Here is a 23,037-nt window from a genome sequence, read left to right as displayed (position 1 = left end):
TTGAACATACTTTAGCATTTATATGGACATTGTAATGTGTCAGCTAATCTCACAATTCTTTGGTAAAAGAGTAGCTTTAGAATTGGTGTGGGTTGCACTGAGTAACTGTTTTCATTCAATAAACAAAGAATGAATAAACAAATAAACAAACTTTTGGATTATCGTATTTTAAATATATACTATATGGCCAAAAGTATGTGGACCCCCAACCATCACACCCATATGTGTTTGATGAACATCTCACTCCAAAACCATGGGCATTGACATGTTGGTCCTCCTTGGTTGCTATAATAGCCTTCGCTCTTCTGGGAAGGCTTTTCACTAGATTTTGGAACATGACTACATGGATTCGCTCCTATAGAGTTGTAAAAGCATTAGTAAGGTTGGGCATTGATGTCGAGCAAGGAGGCCTGACTCTCAGTTGGCATTCTTATTAATCCTAAAGGTGTTTGATAGGGTTGAGGTTAGGGCCCTGTGCAGGCCAGTCAAGTTCTTCCTCACCAACCTTGGCAAAGCATGTCTTTATGGACCTCGTATTGAGCATTGGGGCATTGTCATGATGAACAAAAAAAGGCCTTCATTAAACTGTTGTAACAAAGCTGGGAGCACACAATTCTCCAGAATGTCATTGAATGCTGTAACATTAAGATTTCCCTTCACTGGAACTAAAGAGCCTAGCCCAAACCATGAAAAACAGCCCCAGACTATTATTCCTCCTCCATAAAACTTTACAGTTGGCATTATGCATTCAGACAGGTAGCATACTCCTGGCATCTGTCAAACCCAGACTTGTCTAACAGACTGACAAATAGTGAAGCGTGATTCATCACTCTAGAGAACATTTTTACAACTGCTCCAGAGTCCAATGGCTATATACCACTCCAGCCATTTGCTTGGCATTGTGCATGGTGATATTAGGCTTGTGTGCAGCTGTTTGGCTATGGAAACCCATCGCATGAAGCTCCCAACAAACAGTTCTTATGCTGATGTTGCTTCCAGAGGCAGTTTGGAACTCGGTAGTATGTGTTGTAACTGTGGACAAACAATTTTTACTCACTTCAGCACTCGGCGATCCCGTTCTGTGAGCTTGTGTGGCCTACCAATTCGTGGCTGAGCTGTTGTTTCTCCTATGGGTGTGGCTGAAATAGCCGAACTCACTAATTAGAAGGGGTGTCCACATACAGGATGTTCGGAAAGTCACTGTGTAGTTTTGTATTAAATATTTTAACAGCATTCATTCAGTCTATTTCAAGCCAGCAACTGATAGCGGTGTTTAGAAACAAAATAAGAATGATCCAAGTCTGTATTGATGCCAACGGGGGTCACTTTCAACATTGTTTATAAATGTCATTCATATTTACCTCCTGTATTCTTTATTGAAACATGTCTGTTAATAAATATATAAGTGTACAGTGACTTTCCGAACACCCTGTACTTTTGGACATGTTGTGTATATCCAGTCAGAATTCTCATTTTTCAAGGATACTTTGGTTCCATCAAACATAATGTGACGGTCAATCCCACTATTCGTTGGTGAAAGAGAAGCCCAAGAGTTGGCGGTGGGTGGTGATGACTAGCTGCCTTCCCTCTAGTCTTACACTGCTAAATTAGGGACGGCTAGCACAGATAGCCCTCGAGTAGCTTTGTGCGAAATTCCCAAACAAACAAACAAATTCTCTTTCTGACACATAAAACAACTTCATTTCCAAATCATAATGTCGTACACTTACACTGCACAACAATGTTTTTGTTTCTTGAACACTGTTGGGTATTCCTTATAGATTTTTGGCTGATGATCACGAATATCACATCCACATTTGCCCATAAAGTACCGTTTTATCGAAATCTCCAGTTTGTTTGTTTTGGAATTTCGCACAAAGCTACTCGAGGGCTATCTGTGCTAGCCGTCCCTAATTTAGCAGTGTAAGACTAGAGGGAAGGCAGCTAGTCATCACCACCCACCGCCAACTCTTGGGCTACTCTTTTACCAACGAATAGTGGGATTGACCGTCACATTATAATGTCCCCACAGCTGAAAGAGGGAGTATGTTTGGTGAAGTGGGAGATTTGAACCCACAACCCTCAAACTGCAAATCAAGCATCCTACCTAACCACCTGGCCACCCGAAATAAAATTCTTCATTTTTACTACTGAATAAAAATTGGCTTCTGAAATACATAATAGATGGCAATCGTATCCCATCTAATGATTTAATTATAGTACTTAATACTCTTAAAAATATTGATTTGTCTGGTGCAGAAAAGTTTTAAAAATATATATTTCTCTGTGTGTGGCTCCCAGTCTGGGAACCATTGAATTACATCACATATCTGGCAAGTGGTAGCATATTAGAAAGCAATCTCGAAAGAACGTGTCTAAACACCCCAGCTAGTACAGCGTAAGTCTACTGATTTACAACGCTAAAATTAGGGGTTCGATTCCCCTCGGTAGACTCAGCAGAAAGCCCCATGCGGCTTTGCTATAGGAAAAACACATACACGTGTGTAAACTTTTCACAATGATTAAACCAGTGTAAATAACAGCTAGAATGTGATAAAGACAAATAAGTTCAAAAGAAAATTAAGAACTCAAACCATGAAATAACATAACGGGAAAGAATTAATCAATAATTGAAATTAATTATTTTTAAATTGCTACTTATTTACAAAATGAGTAACATAAGCATAAAGAAAAGAAGGGAACCCAAAAATGACAAAAAAAACTGATCATTTTATTTTGCTATATCTGAAGAAACAACAGTTGGCAAGTGGTTGAAAGAAATCAAAAGAGATAACCAATAATATAAGATAAAGAACGAACTAACAAAAGTGTGTTTTGTGTTTCGCACAAAGCTACTCGAGGGCTATCTGTGCTAGCCGTCCCTAATTTAGCAATGTAAGACTAGAGGGAAGGCAGCTAGTCATCACCACCCACCGCCAACTCTTGGGCTACTCTTTTACCAACGAATAGTTGGATTGAACGTCACATTATAACGCCCCCACGGCTGAAAGGGCGAGCATGTTTGACGCGACGGGGATGCGACCCTCGGATTACGAGTTACACACCTTAACGCGCTTGGCCATGCCGGGCCACTAACAAAAGAGGCTATTGTTTTTGCATGTTTAAAAAAAAACAGTTAAAGTAAGAAGATAATACTGGATTTTATCATCTTTGATACAGATTAACAGCCACAAAATATACATGATTAAGGAAGGTTTACCTTAGTAAATCATGGTGTTATTTACCTACTTCAGTAAACTAAATCAACCTGAAAACAGATTTCCAGAAGTTGGCTACTTTTGAAAATTAAATATATGGAAAAAGTGGCACATCCATGGTTGGTATATCCTTTAAAACTAGACATTCGTTTTATTGCAATATATTATGGTGACTAGAAACTGTAGCTAGCTAATGAATTTATTTTGTTCCTCACTATATATTATGCATGAAATGTATTATAAGATAGAAGGAATTCAGCATATAAACAAAAACTTAGCACATACAACTTCCAAACTGGTTTTCACGGGTGACTTTTTTGACGATGATCATTTGTAAATTTGTGCATTTTACTGGAAACTGATATTATTAGTACAAACAATAAACAGAAATATTTAAATAAGGACTATAACAGACTAAAGTACACAAAATGGTCTGTATGTAATGTTTGAAGAAAACAATGTAGGAACTTCAAAATTAGCTTTATTAACGCCTCAATGGCCACATTCAAGACCCAAAACAACACCTGGTTTTTGCTTTCTAGCTTTCTTTGTATTTTTTTAAAACCTTTCTTTGTCTTTTTTTTTCCTTCTCTTGAATAACTTTTAATTGCGGTCACATCCACACTGACCAAATTTATTATACATGAGTAATTAGTATTCCACTCTTCCGCCCACAGGATGCTACCTCTTACTGCTCAGCTGCATAAGAGGAGAAGAGGTAGTCAATGATATCATAATTGTTTTCATAGATTCACATATTGCCACCAGGGACACTATTAGGACACTTTGCTTGGCGGCCATCGCAGGCAGCTGTACTGGATGATTACGTAACCGTACTACAAAGTGGAGGAGGAATTACAAGACTGCCATGAAATGATAATTCATTCAGTACATATCTCGTTAATTTGAAAGATAATTAAATAATCCTGAAAAGGATGTTTAACTCTAATTTGTTAGTTGATTAAATCATTTATAAATAAATCAAATCCCAAAAAAGGGATGTTTAACATTAATTCATTAGTTAATTAATTCTTTATAAAAATAATGCTTAATACTAATTCATTAGTTAATTAAATCATTTATGATTAATTTGTCTTGAAGAGGATGTTCATCATTAAATTACTAATTATATTTCCTTACGATTTATGTGTCCTGAAAAGGCAATAGAATAATTAAAACTTATTATTTAAATACCAATAAAGTCATTAAAGATATTCGGTACTAATTTATTAGTTAATTATATTTTACTGTTCTTATAAGACAATACAATAATTAAAACTTACACAATCAAGTGCCCAAAGATTATCAGTAACAATAATATAATAAAATGTCAAAAACATTATTTAACCTAGCATATTTGAATGAGATCACAACGTACATTTTACCACACGTACACACCGTACTGCCTATAGGTTTAAATTGCCCTAAAAAGGTGATATCATGTGGTAATTAAAACTTGCACTTTTACTAATTTGACACAACAATTTACACCATCAGTAAAATGTTAATTATGTAATAACACTTTTGCTAATTTGACTTTATAACTTGATAAAATATTTTTTACACGTGATACTTTTATGTTTTACAAAGGAAGATACTACATTTCCACACATGATCAGTGCCCATATTAAAACTGTTATTTAAGGAGAGTCCGTAGAATTTTAACAAATGTGTTGTGACAGTTCTTTCAAATATGATCAATGTCTTGATTTAGTTATGTTATAACCATTATTTTAACATATGTACTAATAAAACTTGCTACAAATAAACATAATAAACGGATGACATACTGTTTATCCATCCATTTCTATAAAGCCATTGAACATTGGCAAACATACACGTGTTGTCACAATAATTTATTCTTACAATAGCTGTGTATATGCATATTATAGTTTGACATTAGTTCAGATTCACAGAGACTTATTAAATTTGTGAACATATAACAGAAAATGGAATAGAAACAAAATGTGCGACATTCTATATTTTAGCCACTTGTTTACATGTGATATTTTTAGCGTCTTAGCATTGGACAGTCTGAAAGTTCCAGCGTGTTAAATAACAGTAACGTTAATCAATGATTTGACCATTTATCATATTTAGTTGTAGAGCGATTATTGGATATAATATTATTTGTAAATTGAAATAGTAAGTGTTTCCAAAAAATTCTCTGAAAGAAGTTACGTTTTCCATACTTTTATAATATTTATGCATGTATAGAGGTATATTTTACAATGCTCAATGTGTGGTAAATTGTATGTTGTGATCTTATTCAAATGTTAGATTTTAAATAATGTTTTTGACATTTTATTATATTTTTGTCACTGAAAATCTTTGGACACTTGATTGTGTAAGTTATAATTATTGTGTTGTCTTTTCAGAACAGTAAAATGTAATTAACTAATACATTAGTATTGAATATCTTTAATGATAATTGATATTTAAACAATAAGTTTTAATTATTGTATCACCTTTTTAGAACAGTTAAAAGGTAAGGAAATGTAATTAATAATTAATAGTAAACATCCTTTTAGGACAAATTAATTATAAATAATTTAATTGACTAAGGAATTAGTGTTAAGCAATCTTTGTAGGATTATTCGATTATAAATTACTCAATCAATTATCGAATTAGTGATTTAAACCGACTAATTATAGACATGTTGAAACAAGTACCGTATGATTTATTGTGTTATGGCTATTTCATTCTCTGCTTTGTGAGGCTCTTGCGTAATCATCCATTATGGCCTCCTGTTATGGCGGCCTAGCAACGTGTCCCTAATGACGCGTCTGCTGGTTATAAGATGTGGAACTATGACGTCAATATATTCAAGTACATATCTTTCAGAAGTCGGTATGAGCTGGCGCAATTTTGCAACAAATTGTGCAACTATGTTTTTTAATGATGGCATCATTGACTTCTCCTTCCTGATGCAGCCAAACAACGTGAGGTGGCATCCTTTTGGACGGTAGAGTGAAATCTAATAAAATCATATGAAATACGTTTTGTTTTTCTTTTTGCATTTGGAAGTAATAGATTTTTACGTTTTAAATATAATAGCAAAGAATGTAGCAACGTGCTTTTTTTCCAGAAACTGAAAAATACAGATCAAAGCAAAGAAAATGAATGTTGAGTAACTTCTATGTGAAAACATATATTAACAAACATTTGATTAGAATGCGTTGATTCATCACTTGGACATCCTTGTTATTTGCGATAGACTTATAATTCACAAATCCAGATTATGTTTCATAAAAAAAGCAAGAAGTAAGTTTAGAGGACACATGTTTAAAATCACATGTGTCTCTATTTCATCGTCGAATAGGAACTGCAACAGTGAGGATTAAATGAGTATTTTTAGAATTTATTATTGGATATATGAAAATAAATTTCCATGTGTAATTTGCAGTAGGTCAACGTAAAACAAAACAAAAAAGAGATAGTCTAGATAAGACCAATGTGTCCTTTTTTACGTCTATGAAATAAAATGAAATATATGAGAATGCACACTACATACTACCACAAATTTAATTCTATATTCACTTTATACAGCGTATGAAATGAAGATTTACTTTTGCATTCTTAGATGTTTATATTAACTTTTAGGTTGCATGAAAAGGATAAACCTAGCATAATATTTATTAATATTCATCTTTGCTGATATGTTTTGAAGAAGGAAAAAGTTGGATATACAATTCAAATGACACTCTAAACTATACAATACATATATTGATTTTACTGAAACTATTTATAAAACTAATAATAAAGTACAAAGAACCTTACCTTTGAAAATGTTTGTAAAATAATAGATCTGTAGGTTAAACCTCCACACAAAGCTAGAAAGAACCAATAAAGAAACAAAACACCTGAAGACTTTCTTCCCAATCTTTTATCCCTAAATATAAGAAAAAAAACCAATACCTGCAAAAAAACAATTATGGTCTTGAAATATATTTTGTTTTAAAAAAAAATAGTAGTAACCACTCACATATATATGTTAGTTTTTTCCTTTATGTTCTTACTAAAAAGTTAATCAATTTTTGAAAAAAGTCATGATCATGTCCTGTCAGTTTTGAAAAATAACTGTTATTTTTCCATTTTTTCTTGAGCCAGGATGTATTAAATTGAATGCAAAGATGACTATATACAATTTTGTATTATGCTTAATTTTTAACTAATACTAGTTAATTGTATGGTTGACATTTCATACTTAGAGTGTTAGTTATGATATTTTTATCATCTTTTTGGCATAAATCCTATCTTTATAACAACGCAGTAAGTCTCTATGAGCTATTATATTTTGAATATTTAAATTTATTTGTGTAACGTTGCTTTCCATAAGTTAAAACCAGATACATATCCCATTTAATACCTGTAGTTTCCACAATATCTTATATGAACAAGTATTATTTCAATTGTATGTAACTTGTGACCTATCAATTGACTTGTTTTTGTGAGTTATTTATAACTATAATTTGATTATAGCTAATAATGTTTAATTTATCCCAAGCACGGATTTCCTACTCAGTCTCAAACATTATTACTAATATCAAATAGTAATATAGCGGGAACATTGGTGAATAGAAAACACTGGTAGTGCTAGAGCATATTTACAGTAATTTCGTTATTAGCTCAGAAAGGATACTAAGTTATTCAAAAGAGCTCAGAGTAGAACTACTAGAATGATTCTGGAGATAGAAGGGTTATCTTAAAGGAAAAAGTTAAGATCTTGTCTTCTATCTTGAGAAAAAAAGTAATAATTGATGTTATTGAAATTTGCATATTATTAATGAACTTCAATTAAGTTGTACCCTTATTAATAAAGTGTTTTATAGGTCAGTACTTGGACTTTTGCTTTTAATATTTACATTAATACATTATTATTAATGATTCAATAATAAGTAATTATATTGGTAGCATTTATCCTGTAGTTCTACAAATCGAGAATACTTCTCTATCAAATACCGAAAAACATTACGTGTACACTATACTACCAAAAGTTATGGAACACAATTAGTTATGAATAAAACGTTTTTATTGAACGAAATTAATAGCATATGACTCGCCTCTTGCCTTAATAATTGCTTCAGTGCATCGTGAAATATTTTATACTAATTCCTGGTTGAAAACTAATGGTATTGTGCTCCATTCCTCTATTAAAGGATCACTAAGATCCACTACTGAAGATAACCATTTCATCCCAAAGATGTTCGATCGGGTTGGTGTTGAGGCTCCGTGGTAGCCACTGCAATATTCCAATGTTATTCTCTTCAAACCACGCGTTCACAGACCTTACTTTGTGACATAGAATATGTTGGAACGTGTAAGGGCCGGTATCATAAAATTACTCCTGGCATGGAGGATGTCCATACAACACGTCCATTAAGAGCGGAAAAGTATCTAACATGGCTTGTTGCTCCACAGAACCGATTTTCATTGATTCATGGCCTAGTTTTGGTGTGTGCTGTCCTATTCCAATAGATGATGTACCTTCATTTTTGTTATAAACGGCTTGAGGGCTGCAGTTTTACTGTGGACATTTATATCATGCAGCTCTCGACGTGTTGTGAAAACACTTATAGGATCGAATATGTCTGCTCACATCTCCAAACATAGATTCTCTAAAGTCTAATGGTGAGATGTGGTAATCATCCTTTTTCAAGGCATGTCAGCTTTTGTCAGTTAGTATTTTACGACTGCCTGGTATTGTCTGGCTCATTGTTACTTGTGGATTTTCATTTCTTTAGAACATTGCCAACTGTCGACGTGAAAATGTTTAATTGTTTTCCAATAGCATGTACAGTAATTTTTCCCAAATTACATCCAACGATCTTTCCCTCTCTGAAACTCTGTTAGATCTTTTTTCCTTGTACTCATCATTCAACGGAAAAGCTTGGAATGACTTCCGAACGAACCATTTATCAGCTTTTCAAGCCACTTTATTTGCATATTTCGTCATCACGTCGATTTTCCTGCAATCAGAGGTGTGTCCCATGACTTTTGGTAGGATAATTTATAATAAAAGAAATTATTTCTATTTTAAATATATGTTTGTTTTGAATTTCGCGCAAAGCTACACGAGGTCTATCTGCGTTAGCCGTCCCTAATTTAGCAGTGTAAGATTAGAGAGAAGGCAGCTAGTCATCACCTGCCACCGCCAACTCTTGGGTTACTCTTTTACCAATCGAATAGTGGGATTGACCGTCACATTATAACTATAACGCCTCCACGGCTGAAAGGGCGAGCGTGTTTGGTGTGACAAGGACTCGAACCCGCGATCCTCGGATTACGAATTGAGTGCTTTAACCACCTGGCCATGCCGGGCCAGGTGTTTACGTAAATTTGAAAATAATGATGTAAATAAAATACTTGGAATTGCTTATTTAGACGTTTTTATATTTTATATACGTGGACATATGTAGTTGAATCACATTCCATATATAATACTAGGCCCGGCATGGGCAGGTGATTAAGGCACTCTACTTGTATCCGAGGGTCGCAGGTTCTAATCCTCGTCGCACCAAACATACTCACCATTTCAGTCTGGGGAGCGTTATAACGTGAAGGTCAATCCCTTTGGTAAAAAGAGTAGCTCAGGAGTTGGCGGTGGGTGGTGATTACTAGCTGTCTTCCTTCTAGTCTTACACTACTAAATTAGGGACGTCTAACACGGATAGCCCTCGTGTAGCTTTGCGCTAAACTCAAAACAAACGAAACTTATACAATACTCACTACTGTTTGTATATATTTAGAACCATTAAACATCCATCTAGTAGCGTAAGAGAGTTGGAGATAAAAGTTACACTAAGAGCAAAAGGTTGGGCTTAGTATAGTGGCATGTTATCATCTTAGTATGTATGTCCAAGTATTATATTGACAATCTCTTAGATATTGTAAACTTTTTGTAGCATTATAGAATTTTTATTATCTAATGTAAATGTATTAGTAAAAAAAATTAATGTACAGTATTATAATTATATTTTTTTCGTTATACTTTTGTGACAGACCATTTTTCCACAATGTGCTGCAGAAAGCAAAAGGTGGTCAAGATCTTGGATGTTGTGTTTTTGAATATCCATACCTGCTTCTTTTCTCTGTTTTTTTTAAGCGTGTAAACCAATGCAGTTTCTGTCTCAATTGCTTCAGCTTTACCTCAAAAACCAGGGCGCATTACATTATGACCACCCATATGATTTTAATCCTGTTGATGTATATTTGTCTTTAGCTGTGTTTTTATTTTCTTATTTTTTCAATCTAGTTATACATTTTCATTCTCTACAAAATCAAATTGTGCACACACACATTGTTTTCTTGTTTGCTTTTATAGCCTAGTATTTCCCATATGTAGAATAACACTTTTTAATATTGTATTGCTTCTTGAAGACTTGACCAACTCACACGAGTAAGAGTAATTGATTTATTATACTTGATAACACAAATTCGTTTCATGGCAGCTGTTTGTTTTTCGTGCATTGTTAATATTTAAAAATTATTTTGTAGTTGTATCCATTATAGCTGTGAATTATGTTTTCATGTAGGTTATCTACGTGTTGAAGGAATTTTATTTTTTCATACTGACAAGTAAAGCCGCAAAACTAAACGTCATCTACGTATCTTAAGTCAAAATGTAAGCTTAGATACGTAAGTAACTATTGCTGTTGTTCTATGAAGGTTAAGAAACTAGTTAATAAGTACGTGGTAATGGATTTCCCATGGCAAGTCCATTTAACTGAAGGAAGTAGGAATATCTGTATTGAAAAAAATAAATTAGTTGTAGCAGTTCGATTAGGTGTTCCTCATTTTATGTTTATTCTCTTTTTGGGGACTGGGGATAACATTTCTACAGTAAATTGTATTCCATCATGGCAAATGGGTTGAAGGAATAGGCTTATGACTTCAAAACTAGACATTACGTTACTGACTAAATTATGTAAGAAGTGTGAAGTGTTTTGAATAGGATGCTTATTTTGGAAGCATAAGATTCCAAAATTCAGTAACGTATTTATTCAGTAAATAAATTTCACTTCTATATTTAGATTGCCTTAAATTTTATTTGAGCTTTTCCACTATCACAGTTTTAGATAAAAAAAAAACTAGCTTTGAAGACTTGTGAGATAGTGAATTCTACTTTTATTTTGTTACGGCTTTACTTGACGTTTATTTATAATTCTTTCTGTTGTTTAGTTCAACTATGAATTTTTAGTTATGTTAAAATGCTAACTCCTCTTCTAACTACACTGCTCTGGCATGTTGAATCCGAGTATGTTAGTATCATGTAGTTGACACGATCTATCCCTAGCGGTGATGTACAGGTGTTATTGCACAGGTGTTAATATTGAACACCTGGAGCCAAGCAGCCCCTACAAACAGTGGTAGGCTGTATGAAGTTTAAATCTCCATTGGAGAACTGGACATATCTGTTATGGTGAGAGTACCTTGTTACCCTGGAGGACCCGAGCTTCCAAGCAGCTGAAAAGGTAACTATGTTCCCCCATTGCGATATAGACAAATCTGACATTTCTTGTTAAGTTAGAAACATTAGATTCAAACATTATTACACAGGATCTTAATTGAGTTGATTAATCCGAAGTCAACATGAGGGGAAAAAGCTAGTTGATCATTTCACCACTTTAGTGAAAGGAGTTCGTTGGGTGTCCAACACAAGTATACAAAACTGGTAGATAAAGATAGTTATCATATTATATTATACACTATGTCCAGTATGTTTGTCAGTGAACAAACACTGTTAGTTTAGTTAACTTTGTTATTTATCCTGTCGACCATCCCATTATAAAGGAGACATACTTTTTACAGGAAACAATTTTACTTGAAAATATCATACCATGCCACAGACTTATAGGTTATCATTTTCAATACAAGTAACATAAAAATATTTATATTTATTGCACATGTTTACCACTACATATGAAATAAATTGTGACTTACGAACATACAGAGACACACGTGTATATTCTGTTTCATAAAAAACACCAACACTAAGATTGTATAATACTTTTTTTTTGTTATGTCATATATGTTTTTCTTATAGCAAAGCCACATCGAGCTATTTGCTGAATCCACTGAGGAGAATCGAATCCTTTATTTAAGCGTTGTAAATCCGTAGACTTACCACTGTACCAGCGAGGGATTGTTATGTCAGACCGGAAGTTGTTTGTTTCCTAGATTCTTAGATATATATTCCAACATATATAAAAAAAACCTGTTTTATAACAACTTATTATCATATTTGTTACGAGAGTGAGATGATAAATTACATACCAATCAGGAAATTCACCTTGTGAACAATAAAGCACTATCTAAACATGCTAGGAAAATAGCTAGTATTATTTTATTTAATGAAAAGTAAAGAACTTAAGATAATACTGTTTTGAAAACATTAGTTTAATCTCACTAGGCCCGAGTGGGTTCAATTCCACTCGATAGACACAGCAGATAGCCTCATGTGGCTTTGCTATAAGAAAAAACACAACACACAAACACCCTTTAGTCTTACATTGCTAAATTGGGGACGGCTAGCGCAGGTAGCCCTCGTGTAACTTTGCGCGAAATTAAAAACAAACAAGCTTAATATCATTAATATTCATGAAAACAAAGTTTTTTTCAGATTAAAACTACGACTTAAGCTTTTAGATAGCGGCTATTATGAAATCAATATATTACTTAATTCAAAAATGTAAGATTCTTCTTACATGCTAAATTATTCATACTCCTAAATATAATTATTATTTGTATAAAACTAGTGTGCACTCTTATAGTACATCATATTCTCTACTTATTTTGGGAACATTAGAATGCTAACAAAACCATCTTAATATATTAAATATTGAAGACGAAACACTAAAGCATAGCGACTTTATTGTTACAGAATGATCTGGAAATCTAAACAATAAACGCTGATAAAGTCTGTACTAGTGATAGTATTTTTAGCATCATGACTGAATTAGCGAGAACTCAGGAAAAGTTTACTACTAACACATAGATGTAGGAACAAAGGGAACTGAAAAGCCCGGTATCAGTTTTAAATGTTTCCATTTTCTAGACTTTGAAGTATAATCATTGCTATTAGAACTTGTGGAGGACTTATCTTCCACCCTTCCCCAGTTCCTATAATCATTGCTATTAGAACTTGTGGAGGACTTATCTTCCACCCTTCCCCAGTTCCTATAATCATTGCTATTAGAACTTGTGGAGGACTTATCTTCCACCCTTCCCCAGTTCCTATAATCATTGCTATTAGAACTTGTGGAGGACTTATCTTCCACCCTTCCCCAGTTCCTATAATCATTGCTATTAGAACTTGTGGAGGACTTATCTTCCACCCTTCCCCAGTTCCTATAATCATTGCTATTAGAACTTGTGGAGGGCTTATCTTCCACCCTTCCCCAGTTCCTATAATCATTGCTATTAGAACTTGTGGAGGGCTTATCTTCCACCCTTCCCCAGTTCCTATAATCATTGCTATTAGAACTTGTGGAGGGCTTATCTTCCACCCTTCCCCAGTTCCTATAATCATTGCTATTAGAACTTGTGGAGGACTTATCTTCCACCCTTCCCCAGTTCCTATAATCATTGCTATTAGAACTTGTGGAGGGCTTATCTTCCACCCTTCCCCAGTTCCTATAATCATTGCTATTAGAACTTGTGGGGGGCTTATCTTCCACCCTTCCCCAGTTCCTATAATCATTGCTATTAGAACTTGTGGAGGACTTATCTTCCACCCTTCCCCAGTTCCTATAATCATTGCTATTAGAACTTGTGGAGGGCTTATCTTCCACCCTTCCCCAGTTCCTATAATCATTGCTATTAGAACTTGTGGGGGGCTTATCTTCCACCCTTCCCCAGTTCCTATAATCATTGCTATTAGAACTTGTGGAGGACTTATCTTCCACCCTTCCCAGTTCCTATAATCATTGCTATTAGAACTTGTGGAGGGCTTATCTTCCACCCTTCCCCAGTTCCTATAATCATTGCTATTAGAACTTGTGGGGGGCTTATCTTCCACCCTTCCCCAGTTCCTATAATCATTGCTATTAGAACTTGTGGGGGCTTATCTTCCACCCTTCCCCAGTTCCTATAATCATTGCTATTAGAACTTGTGGAGGGCTTATCTTCCACCCTTCCCCAGTTCCTATAATCATTGCTATTAGAACTTGTGGAGGGCTTATCTTCCACCCTTCCCCAGTTCCTATAATCATTGCTATTAGAACTTGTGGAGGACTTATCTTCCACCCTTCCCCAGTTCCTATAATCATTGCTATTAGAACTTGTGGAGGGCTTATCTTCCACCCTTCCCCAGTTCCTATAATCATTGCTATTAGAACTTGTGGAGGACTTATCTTCCACCCTTCCCCAGTTCCTATAATCATTGCTATTAGAACTTGTGGAGGCTTATCTTCCACCCTTCCCCAGTTCCTATAATCATTGCTATTAGAACTTGTGGAGGCTTATCTTCCACCCTTCCCCAGTTCCTATAATCATTGCTATTAGAACTTGTGGAGGACTTATCTTCCACCCTTCCCCAGTTCCTATAATCATTGCTATTAGAACTTGTGGAGGGCTTATCTTCCACCCTTCCCCAGTTCCTATAATCATTGCTATTAGAACTTGTGGAGGACTTATCTTCCACCCTTCCCCAGTTCCTATAATCATTGCTATTAGAACTTGTGGAGGCTTATCTTCCACCCTTCCCCAGTTCCTATAATCATTGCTATTAGAACTTGTGGAGGGCTTATCTTCCACCCTTCCCAGTTCCTATAATCATTGCTATTAGAACTTGTGGAGGACTTATCTTCCACCCTTCCCCAGTTCCTATAATCATTGCTATTAGAACTTGTGGAGGGCTTATCTTCCACCCTTCCCCAGTTCCTATAATCATTGCTATTAGAACTTGTGGGGCTTATCTTCCACCCTTCCCCAGTTCCTATAATCATTGCTATTAGAACTTGTGGAGGACTTATCTTCCACCCTTCCCCAGTTCCTATAATCATTGCTATTAGAACTTGTGGAGGGCTTATCTTCCACCCTTCCCCAGTTCCTATAATCATTGCTATTAGAACTTGTGGGGCTTATCTTCCACCCTTCCCCAGTTCCTATAATCATTGCTATTAGAACTTGTGGGGGCTTATCTTCCACCCTTCCCAGTTCCTATAATCATTGCTATTAGAACTTGTGGAGGGCTTATCTTCCACCCTTCCCCAGTTCCTATAATCATTGCTATTAGAACTTGTGGGGGCTTATCTTCCACCCTTCCCCAGTTCCTATAATCATTGCTATTAGAACTTGTGGAGGCTTATCTTCCACCCTTCCCCAGTTCCTATAATCATTGCTATTAGAACTTGTGGAGGACTTATCTTCCACCCTTCCCCAGTTCCTATAATCATTGCTATTAGAACTTGTGGAGGACTTATCTTCCACCCTTCCCCAGTTCCTATAATCATTGCTATTAGAACTTGTGGAGGACTTATCTTCCACCCTTCCCCAGTTCCTATAATCATTGCTATTAGAACTTGTGGAGGACTTATCTTCCTCCCTTCCCCAGTTCCTATAATCATTGCTATTAGAACTTGTGGAGGACTTATCTTCCACCCTTCCCCAGTTCCTATAATCATTGCTATTAGAACTTGTGGAGGGCTTATCTTCCACCCTTCCCCAGTTCCTATAATCATTGCTATTAGAACTTGTGGAGGACTTATTTTCCACCCTTCCCCGGTTCCTATAATCATTGCTATTAGAACTTGTGGAGGACTTATCTTCCACCCTTCCCCAGTTCCTATAATCATTGCTATTAGAACTTGTGGAGGCTTATCTTCCACCCTTCCCCAGTTCCTATAATCATTGCTATTAGAACTTGTGGAGGACTTATCTTCCACCCTTCCCCAGTTCCTATAATCATTGCTATTAGAACTTGTGGAGGACTTATCTTCCACCCTTCCCCAGTTCCTATAATCATTGCTATTAGAACTTGTGGAGGACTTATCTTCCACCCTTCCCCAGTTCCTATAATCATTGCTATTAGAACTTGTGGAGGACTTATCTTCCACCCTTCCCAGTTCCTATAATCATTGCTATTAGAACTTGTGGGGGGCTTATCTTCCACCCTTCCCCAGTTCCTATAATCATTGCTATTAGAACTTGTGGGGGGCTTATCTTCCACCCTTCCCCAGTTCCTATAATCATTGCTATTAGAACTTGTGGAGGACTTATCTTCCACCCTTCCCCAGTTCCTATGTCTATGTAATAAAAACAGATATTAATTGATTGGTAGCTATCTGTGCTATGTACTTAGCATGCGAAGCTAAAATACACTTAAGAGTATTAAATAAAAATAAATTTTCTTACAAATGTAATAATCTTGGTGTATGCTGAGCAGAACTCTACCCGAGAAACTGCTTCTCCCTCGTTTTGGAGCTTTACTTTGAATATCAGATCTGTTAAGGTCAGTACAATAAGTCCCAAGCAGAAGAGCTAGAGAATAATAAATTCATCACTTAAAAATTGTTAACGATGTTTCAAAATGTAATTGTATTTTAGTTAAAAAGATTCTTAAACTTAGATTTGTTAGTCATCTGTTATACTGTGTGTTTCAAGATGAAAATTATTATCTTTATCTTGGTTTAGTCACACTCTTAATATATTATTGTTTCATTGTATTTCACTTACTAAAAATCATGGGATAACAATCTAAGCAAATCAGAGAGAGGCTCAACTACTAGGTTTCTTGTAGCAGTAAGATGTTTGCTGTATTTTTGTATGTACAATAACAAATAAAAATGTACATGAAAAAATAAAGTACTTACTAGTTTACTCATAGTGAGCAATGTCCATGGTAACGGAGGGCCCTTACGTTTTCTGGTTCTTGTCACTTCCACAGGAACGAGTAACCACAGAAAAATACAAGGTATCCAAATTAAGATAGAATTATGGAAACATGGTGTAAAGTCAGGCTGGTTAGTGTACCATGTTACTTGTAGGTCCTATGGTTTGTATAAAAGTGGAATGAATTTTCTAACTGATACAAAATTGACATTATTTCTAAAAAAAAATGTATTTCAGTACTTATGTAAGTAATAGGTTTTTGCCTAAATAAATACATTTTGATATAACTGTATTAGGTTATGATTAAAAAACAGACTTATGTTTATCAAATTAATATAAGAACGACAGAGACAAAAGATCTGCCACAACAAAAAACTAGAACAACTAAGATGCAAACAAGAGAAAAGACACCAACACGACAAACCGTTGACTAACCTCATAATTAACAGATCCGACCGACCATTAAACAGAGACGAGATACATCTACCTAACAAAGGACTCAACTTCGCAATAGCACCTAGGTACATTCCAACCATAGAAATCAAAACATGTTTAGAAGATCTAGCCAGGAGACTTGTGATACTTTCTACAGAAAACAAAAACAAAGAAACAACCAAAAACAACCAACAGAAAGAAGACAACTTAGATAATTTTATTGACATCCAACAGCCAAACTTCCCAGGTAAAATTGAAAATTTATATTTTCCAGAAACACCTAAAAACAACATCTTAAACGATTTTTTCAAAGAATTTTCTCACAAAACCATCAACATAATTTCACAAAACAGAAAGCTAAAAAACAATCTTACAAAAAGAGACATTAATTCCATTAAAAACCTAAAACAAGACAAAAACATAAAAATTATAAAAGTACATAAAGGTAATGCTATAGTCATAATGAACACGAATTAATACATCCAAAAATGAAGAACATCCTATTAGACACGAACAAATTTAAACCAATACACACAAATCCAACAAGGACACACGAGACGCAACTAAACAAATTACTACTACAAATGAAAAAAGCCAACACAATTTCACAAACACTTTATTCCTACCTACGTAAAACCGACTCACGCACACCACAAATATACGGCATCCCCAAACCTCATAAACCAGATTGTCCATTACGACCAATAATGTCCACATATGAATCGTTTAATTACAATCTTGGTAAATACATAGCATTGGCATTCTCCAAATATGTAACATCAGCCAGCTTATTCGTCAAAGACTTTTTTAATTTCAAGTCTAATCTAAATCAACTTAATCATAAAGCCTTAATGGCCAGTTTCGATATTATATCCCTCTTTACAGAAGTTCCAACCACTGAAGCCTGCAAGATAGCTTTAGAACTCTATATCCGAGACCCTAACCCATCTATAGACATTCCCAGCAACCAATTAGCAACCCTCATAGAATTCACCACGATAAAGACAAACTTCATGTTCAACAACCACAACTATGTACAAACAAATGGCCTAAGCATGGGCAACCCAGTATCACCAGCTCTAGCCGATATTTTTATGACACAAGTTGAAACACAAGCAATTAACACAGCATTACATCCACCACTATACCGGTACAGATATATGTAGATGACACGGTTGCGGGATTCAGATCTACAGAACACACACTTAATTTTTTCAATCACATTAAGTCTATACATTTCAACATTAACTTCACATGTGAACAGGAAGAAAGCAATCAAATATCATTTTTTAACCTCAAAATTACAAGAACCGACACACACTTTAAAACAGAAATTCACCAAAAAATCACCCATACTGAACTATACATTCCTTGGGACTCAGCACATGAAACAAAACAAAAACTCAACATACTAAGAAACCAAATAAACACAGTCATTAAACTCTGCTCACCAGATAAAATTAACGATGAATTAGACAAAATAAAACAATACTTCATTAACATCAACAAGTTTCCTCTACAAACCGTAGAAAACATTATACGCACACAGCTAGATAAAAAGCAAAATCAACTAACAAAAGTAAATACATCTCACGAATCAAAAAGTCACGAAACCATATACTGCTGTATACCATATATTCCAGACAGCAGCAGACAAATAACCAACATTTGGCAAAACTAGTAACAAAATATGATATTCCAGTTAATGCTAAATTTATTCAAAAACCAAGCACAAAACTGAGGTCTATACTATGTAAAAACTACACTGACAAACACCACACCAACATTATTTATAAAGTAGAATGTGATAACTGCCACGACATCTATATTGGAGAAACAAGTAGAAAAATGGAAACCAGATTCAAAGAACATAAAAAGTCACCTTCACACGTTTTCGAACCCTGCAAGTCAAATAAACACAACATAACCATAGAAAACACTCAAATACTAAATGAAGAAGCAAACATAAACAAACGCAAAATTAAAGAAGCCTTACTTATACAACAACTTAAACCCAAAATAAACCAATATAAAGGGACGCCTTTATACCTATATTAAATATAATAAAATTATATATTCAAACATCTAACACCACCCTTTACATTCCGACACTCAGTTACACAACCCCTCCCAAACATGTGGTCAGCTTCCGGTCAGATACCTCTTTCTTTCTTTGTGAACCTGACGATGACCGAAGAAAGTCGAAACGTTGTTCGCTCTTCGACGTAAAATATTTTCTCAAGCCAAACAAGCCGTTTTTGCATATATATTTCTCGACATCACTAATATAATTACTGTTTTGACAAGTATAAATACAGGTTATTCGTCATATATTACAATAACAATTTGAATATGCTAGTGGAGTTGTGAATCAATACAGAAGCGAGTCAAGTACAATGCACAACGTATATTTATTTTATTCACGGCAAATTTTTGATTACTTGACAGTGTAATATATCCATAGATGAATTTATAGCTGAAAAAATATTTTAAATACATTTCTGAGGAAGAATCATTGTGAAGAGAACGTGTTAAACAATGTAGAGCTAATAGTACTGTGATACCAATATTATTAACACTTCTGTTATTAATTTTGTTATCGATGAGCGAAGGAGAAAGAAAACAGAAAGGTTTGAGTAGGGGGCGTTATTTATTGCTAAGAGTAACTATCAAATAATCCGCTGTGAACTGTGATTCTGAAAGTTGGTCAAGGTCACAAGTATTATACTCATAGAAACAGTGTGGGTGATTATCATAATAATCTAAATAAATAACGAAAAAATATTAATAAATTCCATTTTGTCAATATATGAAAACAAACAAAATATAAAAATGATTTCTAACATACTACGAATACTAATTTCTTGAAATGCATGTTGCTCATACAAGTTTTGTTAACATAACATGCATTAAACTAGTATTAAAACGTTCAACTGCTGTCGTCAAGGTGTTAATTTTGTATTATATATTTCTGTTTCCTATTGGAATATTCAATTCCCTTACCAACTATCGGCCGGGTATGGCCAGATGGTTATGGTACTCGCTTCCTAATCTGTGGGCCACGGGTTCGAATCCCCATCACACCAAACATGTTCACCCTTTCAGCCGTGGGGGCATTTTAATGTAACGGTTAGTCCCACTATTCGTTGGTGAAAGAGTAGCCCAAGAGTTGGCGGTGGGTGGTGATGACTAGCTGCCTTCCCTTTAGTCTTACACTGCTAAATTAGGGACGGTTAGCGCAGATAGCCATCGATTAGCTTTGTGCAAAATTCAAACAAACTAAGATATTAACCTTTATTTTCACATTTCTATTTCATATTAGAACATTCTAGAGCTCCAATGAAGACGTTAATTTTGTATTTTCCACTAGTGACTGAACGGTAAGACTGAAGGTTTATAGAGCTAAAAATCAGGTTTCGATACCCGTGGTGGACATAACACAGATAGCTGTAGCTTTGGTCATTTATTAGGTAGCTTTGTGCTTAACAACAAATAAACAAACTTAAATTTTGTGTGATATAGTTTTATATCATATTAGAACATTAAAGTAATTTAACGAAGACATTAATTTTGCATTACATATTCCTATTTTGATTTAAAATGTTCTCGCCTTTTGAGAGACGGAGCCCTAATTCTAAAGCTGTTGAAAAACACATATTTAATAAACGTGGAAAACACGTTGAGTTTATGATAACCTAACTGATTTTCAAAGTCGTGCTATTTTTTCATAATATTTACGTGTGACAGTGTTTAAGATATTATCATTATTCATTCGCAAGGACACATCATTTACTTTTAATTTGAAACTGTAGACTAGAGCTAACAGCAATTGTAGTTTGAAGTAGACACTCTTAATTGAATACTAGGTTTAATTATTACCATGATAAAGAACCTATAGCTGTGATTACGAAGCTTTTTTAATAGAGCCAAGCAGTTGGTTTATATAGGTAGGGACTAGAAAGGGCTGAACCCCAGGACCCATGGTTTTAATGGGGTCCATTAATAATTTTATTCTATGTAAAATTACATAGGATTTAGTACTTACAAAATTATTAGCCCCTTGGCCCACACGACCTTAAATCCGCTACTGGAACCAAGTGTTGGATCCGAGGCACGAGAATCACCAGCCCAATACATTATCTACTAAGCCACTCTCAGATTAGCTCTTACTTTATAGCTGGGTGTGAAGTTATTTGGGTTGATCGTCTATATAATATATTATCATTGATATAAATAATGGTTATTCTGATTTTTGCAGTTAAATTAAATTGACTTACCCAAAATGGAGAGAAGCAGAATTCTTCTGATAAAGAGGAATCGATCATGTTGTTGTTATCAGATATATGTTAAATATTTGACACTTTTTAAAATTTCAGTTAAATATTTTTATAAGATATTAACAAAGACGTTCTTAGCAGATAAAATTATACCACTGTAGTGACTTTCTATACGTATATAAATTTTGTACAAATTAATTACATAAAAATTACATCCGCATATAAGGATTTGGTAGTTAATGTCAGTTTAAAGTAAAGAAATGAACTTTGGTATATCCTTTGTACAGCTAGTCTTGCAATCTAGAGTAAAGTTCAAGTGTGAATTATGGTTTCATTGTATTGAGATAACGAGATAGTCCGTTACCAGTGACGGATCAAGATAATTTATTTAGCCACCTCCCCCATTGATTCAATTCATAAATACTGTATATTAGTGTACAAACTTGACGTATAATACTTTTCATGTAAGGGTCGTTGTACAGCTTCGCTGAGTTACCTACAGCACGCAACACAAATTCCTATTGTTCCGGTAAAAATGGCGACAGGATATTTTAAGGTAGCTGTGATTGGTTGATAAAGCAGATAATCATATTCTTTAGTAATACTAGTCATACCACTTTAAGTTTCGTAGCTTATCTTTAGATGAAAGAAAATTGTTGAAACGGTGAAAGGATTTAACTTAGTTAGGTGTGAAGTGCGATTTGGGGTCACTTGCCAATTGAATTAATCACATTTCTGGATGTTTTATTCAATTATCCTACAGAAAACAGCAGATTAAAACTGATCATTTTTTAAAAATTATTGTTGTATTAGTTTCCCTTATAATTTATAATCGTTGAAAGCTGGAAAGTTTGCCAGTTCTTTTAATCCCTCTGTCTATGGCCCGGTGGTCGCGGCTTCGAATCCCCGTCGCACCAAACATGCTCGCCCTTTCAACCGTGGGGGCTCTATAATGTGACGGTCAATTCCACTATTCGTCGGTAAAAGGGTAGCCCAAGAGTTGGCAGCGGGTGGTGATGACTAGCTGTCTTCCTTCTAGTTTTACACTGCTAAATTAAGGACAGCTAGTGCATATAGCCCTCATGTAGCTTTGCGCGAAATTCAAACACTGCTACATATCAGTTACTTAAAAATTAACACTAATAAAGAATACTGACATATGAAAAGCTACTTTTAACATTACATAAAACAATAGAATATTCGCGTCATTATCCTAATATTAAAATTATACATTGACTGAACAAAGAGGCATACAAATAAACATTAATGGCAT

General features: G+C 34.7%; 3 protein-coding genes across 3 annotated transcripts in view; 2 read left to right on the top strand and 1 right to left on the bottom strand.

Moving 5' to 3' along the window:
- Positions 1–6,831, top strand: part of LOC143236822 (EF-hand calcium-binding domain-containing protein 7-like) — a 55,294-nt gene extending 48,463 nt beyond the window's left edge. Inside the window, exons 9-10 of the mRNA XM_076475424.1 lie at positions 860–1,081; positions 6,823–6,831. Of these exons, the coding sequence (XP_076331539.1) occupies positions 860–1,081; positions 6,823–6,831 (231 nt within the window). The remainder of the gene's footprint in view (positions 1–859; positions 1,082–6,822) is intronic.
- The window catches only part of LOC143239841 (uncharacterized), a 298,954-nt gene that overhangs the window by 99,580 nt on the left and 176,337 nt on the right, over positions 1–23,037 (top strand). The window lies entirely within an intron of this gene.
- On the bottom strand, positions 6,950–22,010 carry LOC143235344 (multidrug resistance-associated protein 1-like). The gene is made up of 4 exons (XM_076473434.1): positions 21,765–22,010; positions 17,034–17,210; positions 16,576–16,701; positions 6,950–7,137 (listed from the first exon to the last, which is right to left on the bottom strand). Exons 1-4 carry the CDS (start codon positions 21,810–21,812, stop codon positions 6,973–6,975), a joined length of 516 nt encoding a protein of 171 aa, XP_076329549.1. The 5' UTR covers positions 21,813–22,010; the 3' UTR covers positions 6,950–6,972.

This window comes from Tachypleus tridentatus, chromosome 2, assembly GCF_004210375.1.
Source record: "Tachypleus tridentatus isolate NWPU-2018 chromosome 2, ASM421037v1, whole genome shotgun sequence".
Classification (NCBI taxonomy): Eukaryota; Metazoa; Arthropoda; class Merostomata; order Xiphosura; family Limulidae; genus Tachypleus; species Tachypleus tridentatus.
This window is presented reverse-complemented; position numbering and strand designations above follow the sequence as displayed.

Bases quoted from the DNA above. Each gene is read 5' to 3' on its own strand.
- LOC143235344 (XM_076473434.1), bottom strand. From the start codon at position 21,812: ATGATCGATTCCTCTTTATCAGAAGAATTCTGCTTCTCTCCATTTTGG. The intron at 17,211-21,764 runs GTAAGTCAATTT...TACAAACCATAG, and splicing joins TCTGCTTCTCTCCATTTTGG to GACCTACAAGTAACATGGTA. The intron at 16,702-17,033 runs GTAAGTACTTTA...ATTATTCTCTAG, and splicing joins TGCTCACTATGAGTAAACTA to CTCTTCTGCTTGGGACTTAT.